The sequence below is a fragment of the Zootoca vivipara genome, chromosome Z (genome assembly GCF_963506605.1).
Source record: "Zootoca vivipara chromosome Z, rZooViv1.1, whole genome shotgun sequence".
NCBI lineage: Eukaryota > Metazoa > Chordata > Lepidosauria > Squamata > Lacertidae > Zootoca > Zootoca vivipara.
The window spans coordinates 33,300,781-33,313,968 of NC_083294.1; the positions used below are offsets into that span (position 1 = coordinate 33,300,781).

At 41.1% G+C, this 13,188-nt stretch overlaps 1 protein-coding gene across 7 annotated transcripts in view; it reads right to left on the reverse strand.

The window, feature by feature from the left end:
- Window positions 1-13,188, reverse strand: part of DIAPH2 (diaphanous related formin 2) — a 352,029-nt gene that overhangs the window by 309,260 nt on the left and 29,581 nt on the right. For 5 of the 7 annotated variants that reach the window (XM_060270211.1, XM_060270210.1, XM_060270209.1 and 2 more), the window contains one exon: window positions 10,138-10,158. The exons of the other annotated variants lie outside the window; for them this stretch is intronic. In XM_060270211.1, coding sequence (XP_060126194.1) covers window positions 10,138-10,158 — 21 coding nt within the window. The remainder of the gene's footprint in view (window positions 1-10,137; window positions 10,159-13,188) is intronic. 7 annotated transcript variants of the gene reach the window in all.

Sequence of the window (13,188 nt, forward strand, 5' to 3'; positions counted from 1 at the left end):
CAAGAACAATGTTTAATCTGAACTTTGCACAACTGAACTTTGGCCCTGGAGCATTATAATACCTTTCATACGCAAACACAGATCAAATCTATATTTATTCCTCGCTTATTTGAAGCAACAACAGTTCAGAGGACCAACATAAGAGAAAAAAGATTAGTTTAAAAGCAGAAGCCATGCAAGGAAGAGAAGAAGGAAGCAAACAAACCCAATGCCCATGCAGGTTCTTTCACATTAACATTCACTAAATTATTTTAGGGTTATGTCTGAACAGCCACTGTGGCTAATTATTCATATTCTAATTCTCAGCAGTTTGGCACATATTCAGACAGTAGAAGAGTGTATCTATGCTTATTTAGGCAAAAAATTGTTTCCTCCCAAAATACAGCCTCTATGTCTTCCCAGGGATGCGCAGGTAAGAAGTGTTTAGTGCTTTCTAATGAGTCAACATCATCATAATTACTTTCCATTTCATTTCAAGTGTTAGACTGCTTCATTTCTTCTCATTAAAGAAAAGCCACTCTGAAAAGTCACAGAACTATGCTATGAGAAAATTATTTTTCAATTTGTTTTCAGAAGCAAGAATGTACTCTTCTATTTTAAACAGCCATAACCATTGGCAAATTAGTGAGCATTTATATAGAGAATGTCAAGCATTTCAGGCACTTCACAGAAATTAGCATTTTCAGCAGCCTTGTAAGGTAGGTCAGCATTCTTATTCTCATATTATACATGGGATGGCTAAGTAGAATCTCTAAGGGAGTTAAGTGAAAACTATGGCAAAGGGAAAATTTGAACAGAGGATCTTATTTCATAAATTTGTTGTTCCCGCAAGGGGACAATGACAATAAAAATATTTTATCTTATCTTATCTTATCATCTGCCTCAGATCTCACACTTTGAACCACTTTGCGCTCTCTCTCTCTCTATATATATATAACTTACACTGCATAATTAATACAGTAAACATTATTGCATTTCTCCCATATTTATAGTTTACATATCTGTTGGAGACTTTCTCTCTCCTGAATTTTTTTTTGATTAACATAGTTAAAATGTTACTAGACAATTAAAAAGTCACTCTTTCCACCTAACCTGCATCATTGGTAAGAGTTGTCCCCCCCACAAACCTTACTCTACAAAGCATTATAAAACTGAGTAATAGAATTCATAAAATTTGGGGGGAACATTTTGCAGGTAAGCATTATGCACGTGGAAAGGAGGTAAAAGAACCATATCCCCCCTTCAAAGAAGAGTTTCTTTTAATCTTCATATACAGAATACAAACTTCATTTTAATTAATTTATCCATTGTATTTCAGGCAAAAACTTTCTTTTCTGCCTGGAGTTTTGGCTTTTAACGTGGAGGGTTTTTAATGTATGCATGACCTCTTTTGCTGGAGCAGGAGTTGCTAAACCTGTCCTCTTTTGTTTAGACATATTTATGTTTACTGTGATTGGTTTTGATATTTACAAACTTACTTCTGTTTGTAAGTTGCTTTGAACTTTATGAGTTGGGCAACTAATAAATAACAATTTCTCTTGTTTCACAAATTTAAAATAGACTTATTTAATTTTTCAAAAGATTTCAACCTGCCCTTCCTACATGAGCACAGGCACCCGGATGTGTACATCAGGTACAGCACAAAATGGAAAAGGCAACTAACATACAGGTAAACAAAATAGAATATGTTCATCAAAACAAACGTATGCCTTCCCTATACAGCCTGAATAAGCTATTTCATAATGTAGACTTCAGTTCTTGAAATCTTACTATTTTAACAGGGGAAATATTCAATCCACATGTGACTTCTTAAACTGTCATATTCATGATTAACAGTATTTCTACACAATGGTCCAAAACTATTTTAACCACCACAACTTCCCTAAAGAACACTAGGAATTATAGTTTTTCAAGAGCAGCAAATACTGTTAGATATCTTTTACACAAAACTACAGTTCCCAGCTATGTTGGGAATTTGACAGCAAATGAGGTTTTATACTGATGTTATAAAATATAGACATGCCTTACATGCTTCCCATAACTTGTAGCTTCCCATAACTTCTACCACATGACAAATATCAACTTAAATTGTTCTGCCACAATTTCATTTTCATGACCCATACCCATTATGTACCATAATCAATAAAGCTTCATTACAACCTGAAGCATGCTGCAATGTAAATTGGCTTCTCTACTCTGTTTGGATTACTGTTAATTGCTTTTTCCTCTGGCAAAACAAGACATAGCTCTATAATTTACCTTGTTTTGTTTAGCTACTACATCGGTCACTTAAACCTGTGAGGCTTTTAACTTTTCCGTTCATTATGGATCACCAACTTCCTCTAAATAGTGGTTTTCTATACAGCAGCTATTTATGGTAATGGGCTTTTAATGCTCATGTGTTTGTCATGCATTGCATATGCACAATTACATTACAGTGGTGCCTCACTAGACGAATGCCCTGTAAGACGCATTTTCCGCTATATAAATAGGTTTTGCGATCGGAGGTTGCCTCGCAAAACGACAAGGTTTTCTATGGCTGCCGCTTCGTCTTGTGAAGCATGGCCATAAAAACCTCCGATCACAAAACCTAGCAAAAGGGGCATTCATCTAGCAAAAGGGGAACCAGCTGTAGCAAGGGAAGAAGGCAAAGGAAGATCAGCTGAGAGGCACTGACAGCTGTCAGCGCCTCTCAGCTGATCTTCCTTTGCCTTCTTCCTGCGCTGCAGCTGGTTCCCCTTTGTGTTCCGCTGGTCTCTGCTGGTGAGGGGCAACGGGCAGAGACCAGCGGAACACAAAGGGCTGTAGCGCAGGAAGTGGAGGAATGGATCCGTTCCCCCACTTCTCCCCCCACCGCCACGCCACGGACACCCAGGAGCATAGGACGGGGCTTCGGAGAAACGCTGCGCCTCTCTTTGTGCCAGGCGGCGGGGAGAAAAGCAGAGGAACGGCTTCTCCTGCCGCAGCCTGGCACACAGCTGCTTCCCTCGACAGCCGCTGCCTGAAGCCAGGCGCCGGCTGCCTAGGGAAGCGAAGTCGGCTTTGTGCCAGGCGGTGGTGGGAGAAGCAGAGGAACTGCTTCTCCCGTCGCTGTCCGGCACAAAGCAACAGCAGCTGCCGAGGGAAGCCGCCTTTGGCTTGGTGGCAGCGGGAAGAAGGGGAGGAATTCCTCCCCTTCTTCCCACCGCCAAGCCAGTCCCCGAGCCGAATTGCGGTGTGGCGGGGGCTTTTCGCCGTTTGCCTCCCCCTTGGCTCGGGGAAGGCAAACGGCGAAAAGCCCCCGCCGCACCGCAATTCGGCTCCGTCCCCCGGGCGCTTCAGCTCGGGGAAGCAGGCAGGGAGCCCAGGAAGCTGCGGGCTGTTGCCATCTCCCTGCCTGCTTCCCAAAGCCGTAGCACATTGGGGGACAAAGCTGAAGATCGGCGGGCACTGCTTGCCGGGGGTGACAAGCCCCGCAAGCAGCGCCCGCCGATCTTCGTGTGACAGGCGGTGGGGGAGGCAGGCAGGCAAGAGAGCAAGCGCCTGCCTACCTGCCTTCCCCGACGCCAGTCCCCCGGAGCCCATAGGAACGCATTGATTAAGTTCCAATGCATTCCTATGGGAAACCGGGACTCACTAGACGGAAAATTCGTTACACGAAATGACCCGTGGAATGAATTAATTTCGTCTAGCGAGGCACCACTGTAGTAAACAAAAAAGGGTTTCAAGTTCAGATGAAGTTTTTATTTTGGGCTGACACTGGGCAGGAGGCAGTAAGGAGCCACAACAAATGAGAAGCAGTCAGAGGGAAAGAACCCACCAAAAAGGTGGGAGAAGCAGCTCTTTCAGGTCTATGCAGATTCCATGGTGCCTCAGTAGGGCTGGCTACATCCCTATTGGGGATTTAGAAAGAAATAATATACAAATTTAGATATTCTAATTCCTGCTAAGCGAAGAATAAGCAGCACTTTATTTTATCCTTATTTTCTTGATCTACTTTTTGCCTGTTACTAATAAAGGTCAGTGATCCTGTCTCAGGGCACTGTAAGTGCTTTATAAAGCATTTTGCTTTTTGCATTGCTTTATAGATGCCCTCTCCACAGAGGGTAGCAAATATTCTCGCTTACACATATTCTCCACTCTACAGAAAGCGATTAGAGTAAGATTTCTGTAGAAGAGGGATGAGGAAGCTATGACCACACCAAATGCCTGCTAGGTTTGCATGCTGTCTCCAGCTGTGTGATTAATACAGAAGTAAGTTTCAGTTGCAAGTCCAGTTGGCTTCTGTATGTGGAACGTGGTGTGGTGAATTGGCGGTGATATTCAGTGTTGGGAAACCTGCTTTGCTTGCAAAAGGTCACAAGTTCAATCTGCAGCATCTTCGGGTAAGGCTGGGAAACACCCCTACCTCAAAACTCAAAGAGCAGCTGCCAGTTAGTGTAGATAAAACTTAGCTAGATTGACCAATCATGTTGGTATAATATTTCATTTTCATCTTTGCCTCTGGAAACAAAATGTCATGGTCCAGTCTTGGCAAAATGGTGCTGGGGGTGGGAGTATTTAACCTCTGTTCATTCCAAATCCCCCTCCCCCAGCTACCTTCTTCCCTACAAGAAGAAAAGTATACTTTACTTCCTTTGAGGCAAATTATAGCTGGAGAAAAGCAAATTAGAGCAAGAAAACCCCTTTCTCCAGCACTACATCTCAAACCAAAGCAGGCATATGGGGCTGCTAATTTGTACCAAAATAATAAACCAACATGAGATCCTGCTCAAGGATCTCCAATATCACATCTTACATGCCTGCTTTTTTATTCACCTATATTATAGATTCTATAACAAAAATGGTGAGGGGATACACATTTGGTATTTTCTTTTTCAGGCTACTAATCATGCTGCTGTATCTACACAGATGTTTCTTAAGAATTTCCCCAAATGTTTACTATATGGCTTGATTTTAGATAAAAAGCAGTTTTCAATCCTTAAGTGACTGGTTGCTTGGTCAAACTACTAATGAACAGTCAGTCTTGAATGGTTAATGAGGCTAGAGATTGAACAGTTGAGTTCAGTAAACAGTACATATCTCTTAAGCTTATTAGACCAATATCACTTGATAGCATCTGCATCCTATTGTTTTGCTATATGGTAGGTAGAAAAACAATAATTTATAGCCACTTATATTATCTGTATTTGCCCACAAGACAGTCAAGGATAGGGGTACTGGTTAGAAGAGGAACTCTCCAGAAGATCATCAGTACATTACACAAGAACTTTTAAAACTGAGATGGCTAACCTTTTTTGGTACAAGGAAAACACTGATGGCTTGTGGTATGTGTGACCAATATTTGCTTGTGCACAGGGGCATACTTAGGCTGGCCTGTCAAAGATGTAGTCCAGAGAGGCACAAAAATCACACCTCTCCACTTTGCCTCAGATGGGTATGAGCTTGCTCCCCAGGCCACTCCTCTGCTGCTCTGGACAGCTAGGCAAAGTATGCAGGCTTCTCTGGATGCCTTGGCAGAAAAATTCAGCCACTGGTGTGGGTCATTACTGTTGGGATATTCCGTTCCACCTTAAGGCAGACGTGGGACTGTTGTGTGTCACATGTCTGTAACACACACCAGCTTTGCATGCTGGGAACCTCTGTTTGTATATTATATATTTTCCTTTTGCCCTCACTTTGTTGTTGTTGTTTAGTCGTGTCCGACTCTCAGTGACCCCATGGATCATAGCACGCCAGACACTCCTGTCTTCCACTGCCTCCAACAGTTTTACGTTTAATAAATTGCTTTTAAATATGCTCACACAAGCCTCTCATTTCTGCTGTGCAGTGCTCTTTGCTGAGATAGCGTGCTCAGACATCTAATGCCTGGGTTGCTGATTTATGTTGCTGCACCAAGATCAGAGTTCGCCCGGCATTCTGGCCAGTGGGGCCGGAGCCAGCTGGGGGTCTGCCAGTTGCCCCGGATCCCTTGGTAGCATGCTAACAAGTACAATAGCCTTGCAGGGCCCCCTCCCCAGTCGGCCATGAAAAATTAAAGGCAACATTTATTCCCACCCCATGTTCTTAGCTCTGGGGTAGAAACGGTACATTCTAGTCTTAAAAAAAAAGCAGAAAAACTTTGTTTCCAATCTTAGCATAGAATTGCCTAGTTCAAAGTTCAGAGGAGGAAAGACCATTCTGTCTGCTCTTTAGGGAGGCTCCTTAAAAGAGTAGGTAGAAAGCTGTATCTCCTGATCAGATTGGGAAATACAGCTGCGGGGCCTGTTGTGTCCTTTCCTATGGCTTGGTGGGCCAGATGCAGGTCACAGGATAGCCACCCATGTGCTAAAATTATGTCCAGATGGGGAGGCCTGTTCACTAAATGTCCACTCCTACACTCAGCCACCTAAATTTCTGATCATTAAAAAGCCGAAAACTTATTAAGTTTACTATTATGCTAACATTGCCATTTATTTTGCCCTACTCGGTCCCAGCTCCTGCCAACCTAACAGTTTGAAAGCATGTCAAAGTGCAAGTAGATAAATAGGTACCGCTCCAAGCGGGAAGGTAAACGGGGTTTCCGTGTGCTGCTCTGGTTCACCAGAAGCAGCTTTGTCATGCTGGCCACATGACCTGGAAGCTGTACGCCGGCTCCCTCGGCCAATAACGCGAGATGAGCGCCACAACCCCGAGTCGGTCACAGCTGGACCTAATGGTCAGGGGTCCCTTTACCTCTACTGTAGTATGGGCAAATAGATTTTATACATTCTGAATACATTCTAAAACCTAGAAAATCTATTTGAGAAGAGCTGGTAAGGGGGGGGGGGAGAACATGTGTGTTATTCGTAATAACTGTACCATACCAGCTTCAGCTTTCCTAAAACTATTGTATTCTCCAGTTTTGAAGAGGGCTTCATCCATCAGCTACATTTAAAAGTCCTTAAGGTCGTGTTGGGGAACCTGTGGGACTATGACTCCCATCATTCCTGACCATTAGCAATGATGATTGGAGCTGCTGGGAATCAGAGTAACATCTAGAATGACCACAGGTTCTCATTTCCTGTCTTTAGAGTCCTCCTATTCCACCTAAAGGTATTAAATTATTCAGCAATGCTAAGTTTATTCTTATGTGAAGATGACTCACCAATCAATGCTGTTCTGCAGGGTAACTTTGTTTACTTTTAAATTCTAATTCATTTGTCACAGACTGTACTTTTACAGTCCATTACCATTAAACTCCAAATTTACACACGCATGTGTGTGTATTGGGTTCTAGCCCACAAACATTAAATCACTATAAAATTTGTTAGGTCTATCATTCAACTGCATTTTTCTGGCAGTTTATCCTGTAATTCCAGGATGCTCAAAGTGGTATGGTTCCCCAGCACCACCACCACCACCACCACCTTTCCTTTTCATTAATCAACAAGATTTTAGGGATGGACCATTCTTCCTGGATAATGGAGAAGATTTAAAATGCCCCCAAACAGTGTGGGCTGCATCAAGGAATTCCTGTTTGTCCTTACTCTGTCAAGGCAATTCTCTTGTTCTAGAATTTGTGGTGGCAGATCAAAGGCATACTGGCATCATGCAGTGAAAGAATCCAACGTGGCAGCATATTTTTTCAAGATACAGCAGCAATCCTGGTGCAAATCAGGAATCACTGCTATGAAGTCACCATTTCTTTAAACACTCCCTATTTGTAGCTATGATTCTCTTATCTGTGTTAATTGTGCAATGCATCAATATGATGGACTCATTTGGGATTTAATTTTCCTCTTTATTAGTCTTCCCAAATAAAGTACAATGAAAGATGAACAAATGGGAGGGACTCAGATTTGTGGTGGTAAAATTAGTGATTTAAGAAAAATGTTTCTGCACAATGTAATTATTGCCCTCTGATTCAAAGTTCTTTTATCTGGTTTCAAATGGTGGTGTACATGCCTTGTTCGCTGTACAATAAAACTATAATATAGAGCTCTTGACAGATTCCATCTATCTATGTAGGTGGTACTACTGCTGAAAAATATCAGCTAAACTACGTAATTCAAGCAGTATTCTGGCACTGAAGTATCAGCTAATCAGTCTTTAAGGCTATGATGCTCAAAATCTTGAAGAATGAGCAAACATCTCTTTATCAAAAGAGAATGAATTATCGCTGTGGTTTTGGTAAGTCACAGGAACTTGGCTTATCTCAGAAGACTGGTTATTATTAATAGGCAGTTCCTAAAGCTCCTTAGCTCTATATGGTCTCTGCCTGAATTTAATGAAGACAGGTCAGATATTTTTCACACTTCTTTTCACCCACAGCATCTCTAACAGGATTTCTATGTATTTGGTAGTTAATTATATCAGGGACCACACCAATCACACTAATCCTTCTTCTGGCTCTTTAAACAGTTAGACATGCTTGATCAAGGTACTTTTCATTTATACAACTCCCAGCAATGCCATCAAGATTGTCAAACTTACAAAACAGCCAGATTTAGCTAATTAAGAAATGGCTGAAGCCCAATTCAACCACTGTAATTCTGAAATAGGTTCATTTTGAGCCTAACACTGAATGCGTGCGTACCTTATTATTTATTAATTTACATATCACATATATAACAAAATGACTTCTGAGCAATTTACAACTACAAAATCAATCCATAATTCAAATGCACAATAATATGAAAACTTCCTTATGAGAGTTGGCATCATGACATCTTGTAGGTCTGGCAGCATATCCGCATAGACTATGTATGACAAGAGGTACTGTTGTTACAAGTAACCATGCCACCTGTCTGTCCACATTATTCTGTCCCCATTTCAAACATGTATTTAGGGAGTAATGCCAGATACTACCCAACAGTGGCAACCATGACAATATTTATACAAAGCTTTTAGTACCAGAAAAATCTATGCTACAGTTAATGAAATGTGCCCTTTAAAAGGATTAAAGAAACTCTGGAAACAGTCCTAAAACAAGACAGTTCCACTGATGTATCTTTGTTACAATGAAGCTCTAACAGACATTACTACTAAGTAAACAACAAGTATTGTTACATTTAAGTCCTAATGTTTATATATTTCTTAAGTATATATACCACCTTTCTGCCAAAACATGGAAAGCAGATTACTATTTCAACACTAAAACAAATGAATGTTATAATATGAACAGTTGGTCAGGGGTTTGGTGGTGGAAGGGACAGTCCAGATGAAGCAGGCACTGATGTTGACTAGCTGCCTCCTTTGCTCTCTTTTTCCTTTCCCCAAGGCAAGGCCGCTGTGACAATGTCATGGAATAATTGCCTTAAAAACCTGTTAAACAGCAATGTGAGATATATTATCCTGATCGGGGGAAAGAACAGGATCCGGTCAGCAGGCCAGATTCTGAGCTACCCAACCCCCTGCAGGACACTTTAATAGGTGAGCCAACTTCAGAAACAAAAACTCTTAAGTGTGCTTTCAATTCTTTTCCACTCAGCTTGAGTTCAGACTGTTGATGCAAAGAAAAATGTTCTTTTGCAACTTGGATTGAACTCAAATCAAGCTGCAAAGGAAGATCCCTGTAGCCAATACCAGCAGGGTTTGCAATCAGTACAGATCGGATCAGCATGGATGGCAATCTCTGCTTTCAGCAGGAAGCGGCTGCACTCCAGGGCTTCTGATCTGGAGTTCTTTGCTTTCATGATGTAAGATAGTTAGGATATATATGTAAGAAAAATGCAAAAGGTGTGCACTTCCCCCACCCTCTGCAGTAAGAAGCAAGAAAGCCATTTTCACTGGATACTAGGGGGTGGAGATGGTAACCCAGCGAATGCTGAATACTATATTCAGGCCCACACTACCCACCCACCCCTACCCAAATATCACAATGAGAAGTAATTTATTACTGTTTGACAATAGCAATTACCATTCTCAAATTATTGCACCATAATGAAGTTTTAATTTTGCTAATTAAGGCTGCATCTGAACTTTAAAAAAGCAGATTTGTTTTAGAAAATCTGGAATAAAAAGTTGCATTTTAAGATAAGTTTGTTGTTCTAAATTTGCATGCCAGAATTGCATTATACATATCAAAGAGACATTCAAGAGGCCAATATAAAGTACAATAATTGCAAACAATATGCACATTTTTCCTAGTGTTATATTGTGGATCTGCAAGTGGTGACAGACTACAGTGGTACTCACCGGAACTTTATTTCCGATAATCTGCATGCAGTGATCAACGGAGAGCAGTAATAAGAGATAAATAAAAAAAGCAGAATTAGTAAGCTGAAGCATTTCACACAAGTAGCCAAGAGCTTAGTAGTTAGTAAATGTTAATGATATTAATGTTAAAACATAGAATATATTCACAGTCATTTCAACAAGCTGAAAAACAAATTACAAACTGAATTATAATTGTATACTTCCAGAACATTTTAATTTGAAGAAATGGGCTTATTTGGCTAGGGATATGTTATTTATTAGTTCATGCATACACAAGAACTGAAAATGTTTATTTATTAAGCACACATTTAATACCTGCCATCAAAATTAAGCACACTGTTTTGAGTATAGTTTTATAAAGTGGCATACTGCAGCAAATAAGTTAATTTCCAGCAGTACTTTCATTATTTTCCACAAAAATACTGTATTGAGAAGATGCCTGTAATACCAGCATTTTAATTTGGATGGTACTTCACTTGAATTAAAGAAACCCATCTGAATGTTTAAGTGCTTAAATGTAACGTATTGGAGTAATGCTTCTTCCAACATGAAATCTTATGTATTTCTCATCTCAAACTGGGAATTTGTTTTTAGAACTATCAGGGTTCGTGACAGGAGAGAAGTTATTGCCTACATCTCTCCTTTGCACTGATGTCCAATAACATGGGATTGAAGAAATATTATGCAGCCCTGAATTGGGACAAACTAGCACTAGACAGTCAATTAATATTTATCTAGCAGGCAGTTATATACAGCTCTTATGGCACATGCAGGTGTATGTTCTACAACAATTATAGAAACATACTAGTGGCTCCTGTAAGTGGCCCCTCCCGCCCCCAATTGCCCCAAGTGTGTCTGCAGGATGACCTTGCCCTAAGTGGGGGGGGGGTGTCAGTAACAGCTTTTCTAAACAAATAAGATGTCTCACTGCAATTTTTTTTTAAGGAAGTGGTGCTAATTGTTGTAATCTTATGTAAACTGTTTTGAGAAGACCTCCTGAAAAGCCGTGTATAAATACCATAAATAAATTAAATAAAAGTGCAACACAGCTGGCCACAACTGCTGGATAATAATAGAACAGTATCTTGCTATGTACTAAGGCATTCCAACAGTCAATGCAGACAACTGCTTTTGCACCAACACTGAGAACTTCGTGGCAGACCTTCCTGCTGCCTCAGCAGTAAAGCACAAAGTCGCATTACTATGTAGAGAGCATTTCTGGGTAAAGTAATATTTTTGATTTGCAGAAGGCACCATCTATATCTTGAACCCTTTATATAAACCAGATTCCCACCCCACCCTATGTTTTAATGCTTTTCATTTCCTAAGAATGAGCCATAGCCAGGTAATAGAAGCAGTGTCAGTACAGTATGTCTAAACCAGGCATGTCCAACTCCCAAGAGACTGTGATCTACTCCCAGGATTAAGAAAAAACATTGTCATTGGAGGGAGGAGGAGCGTGGGGTGTGTGGATTGCCCAGAGTTGTTGAGCTTTTTGGGGGGAGGATTGCAGAGTTCTTTTAGCTCCCCCCCCCCGTAACTTTTTGTACACTATGAGGATCTTGCAATCTACTAGGATCAGCCGGGGATCTACCTGTAGATCTACTGGTTGGACATCCCTGGTCTAAACCAATGTCCAGTTCTCAAGCACCCACTCTCAATATTTTAACTGATTTAAATATTGAGTTATATTCTGAAAACCCACCCAGAGACCTTATGGTGCACAGTGGGCAAAAATTATCTGAAAAATATAATTTCTCCACTTCCTATATCCCAAATTGTGTTAGCAGGCCAGTAACTTTGGGAATCAGATACCAGCATGGACACTCACCCACACACCCACAATCCAAATGTTTTCTGCATGTAATTGCGGCAATAGGACTGCTCTATTTGGGTATTTTGAAATGTATGAATTGGAGTACAGTGGTACCTCAGGTTACAAACTTAATTCGTTCCAGAGGTCCGTTCTTAACCCAAAACTGCTCTTAACCTGAGGCACGCTTTTGCTAATGGGGCCTCTCGCTGCCGCTGTGCCACCGGCGCGCAATTTCCATTCTCATCCTAGGGCAAAGTTCTCAACCTGAGGTACTACCTCCAGGTTAGTGGAGTTTGTAACCCGAAGTGTTTGCAACCCGAAGTGTTTGTAACCCGAGGTACCACTGTACTGAATTGGCACATAACAGAGACAGGTAAGGGAGATAACAGATTAATCAGCATACCGTACTTTTTAAAATAAAATCATGCAAACTGTCAAAGTCAAATTAAGTGTTATCAGTCAGAGAAGAATGACAACATGCTTCATATAAGGCTGGTGCCAAGGTTAAGAGTCACAGTTAACAATAATCTGTGCCAGACAGCTAGGTTACCCAACTGGGATTGTAGGGGTGGTATAAGGGGTTGATGGGCAGTGGGATGACAAGTCTTTGAGAGTGGGCTATGTATTCCCTCATGTTTTGGGATATTTTGTTTCAACTCTGCATATATGTCATTTGGATGCAATGCAAATCTAAATTCTGGTGAGACCCTTTGCTAGCCACATTTGTTTCCCAAGGCATATAAATTAGTATATACAAATTTCACAATATGCTTCCACCCCAAGTTTTTTAAGTATGTAGCAACACGAGGTGGGGTGGCTATTCTAATTTCCACAACACCAAGTATATAAACAGAATTGTAAATATTAAAATGGTGAGTTGTTCACAGATCCAGTCACCCAGCATGGATGGCAAGTCTGCCATCAGAAAGGGTCAGAAATAGGGTGTCAACAGCTGCCCAAGGTACCCTGGTACCAACACCAGTCCTGGCTACCAAAGAAATATTTTTGAATGCCTTAAGATCAAGCTCACAATGGAAAATAGTGGCAAGTTACTGCACCTCACTGGCACGTATTCATTTGTTTTTCAAACAGTATTCTGCTCAGTAAGATGCAGTTTGTGGACAACTTTACAGCTGAGATTTTGCTATAAACATTGCCCACTTTCTTGGCCTAGAGTTGGCTGGCAGAGTTTGGTTTAGCACCTAGTTATGAAA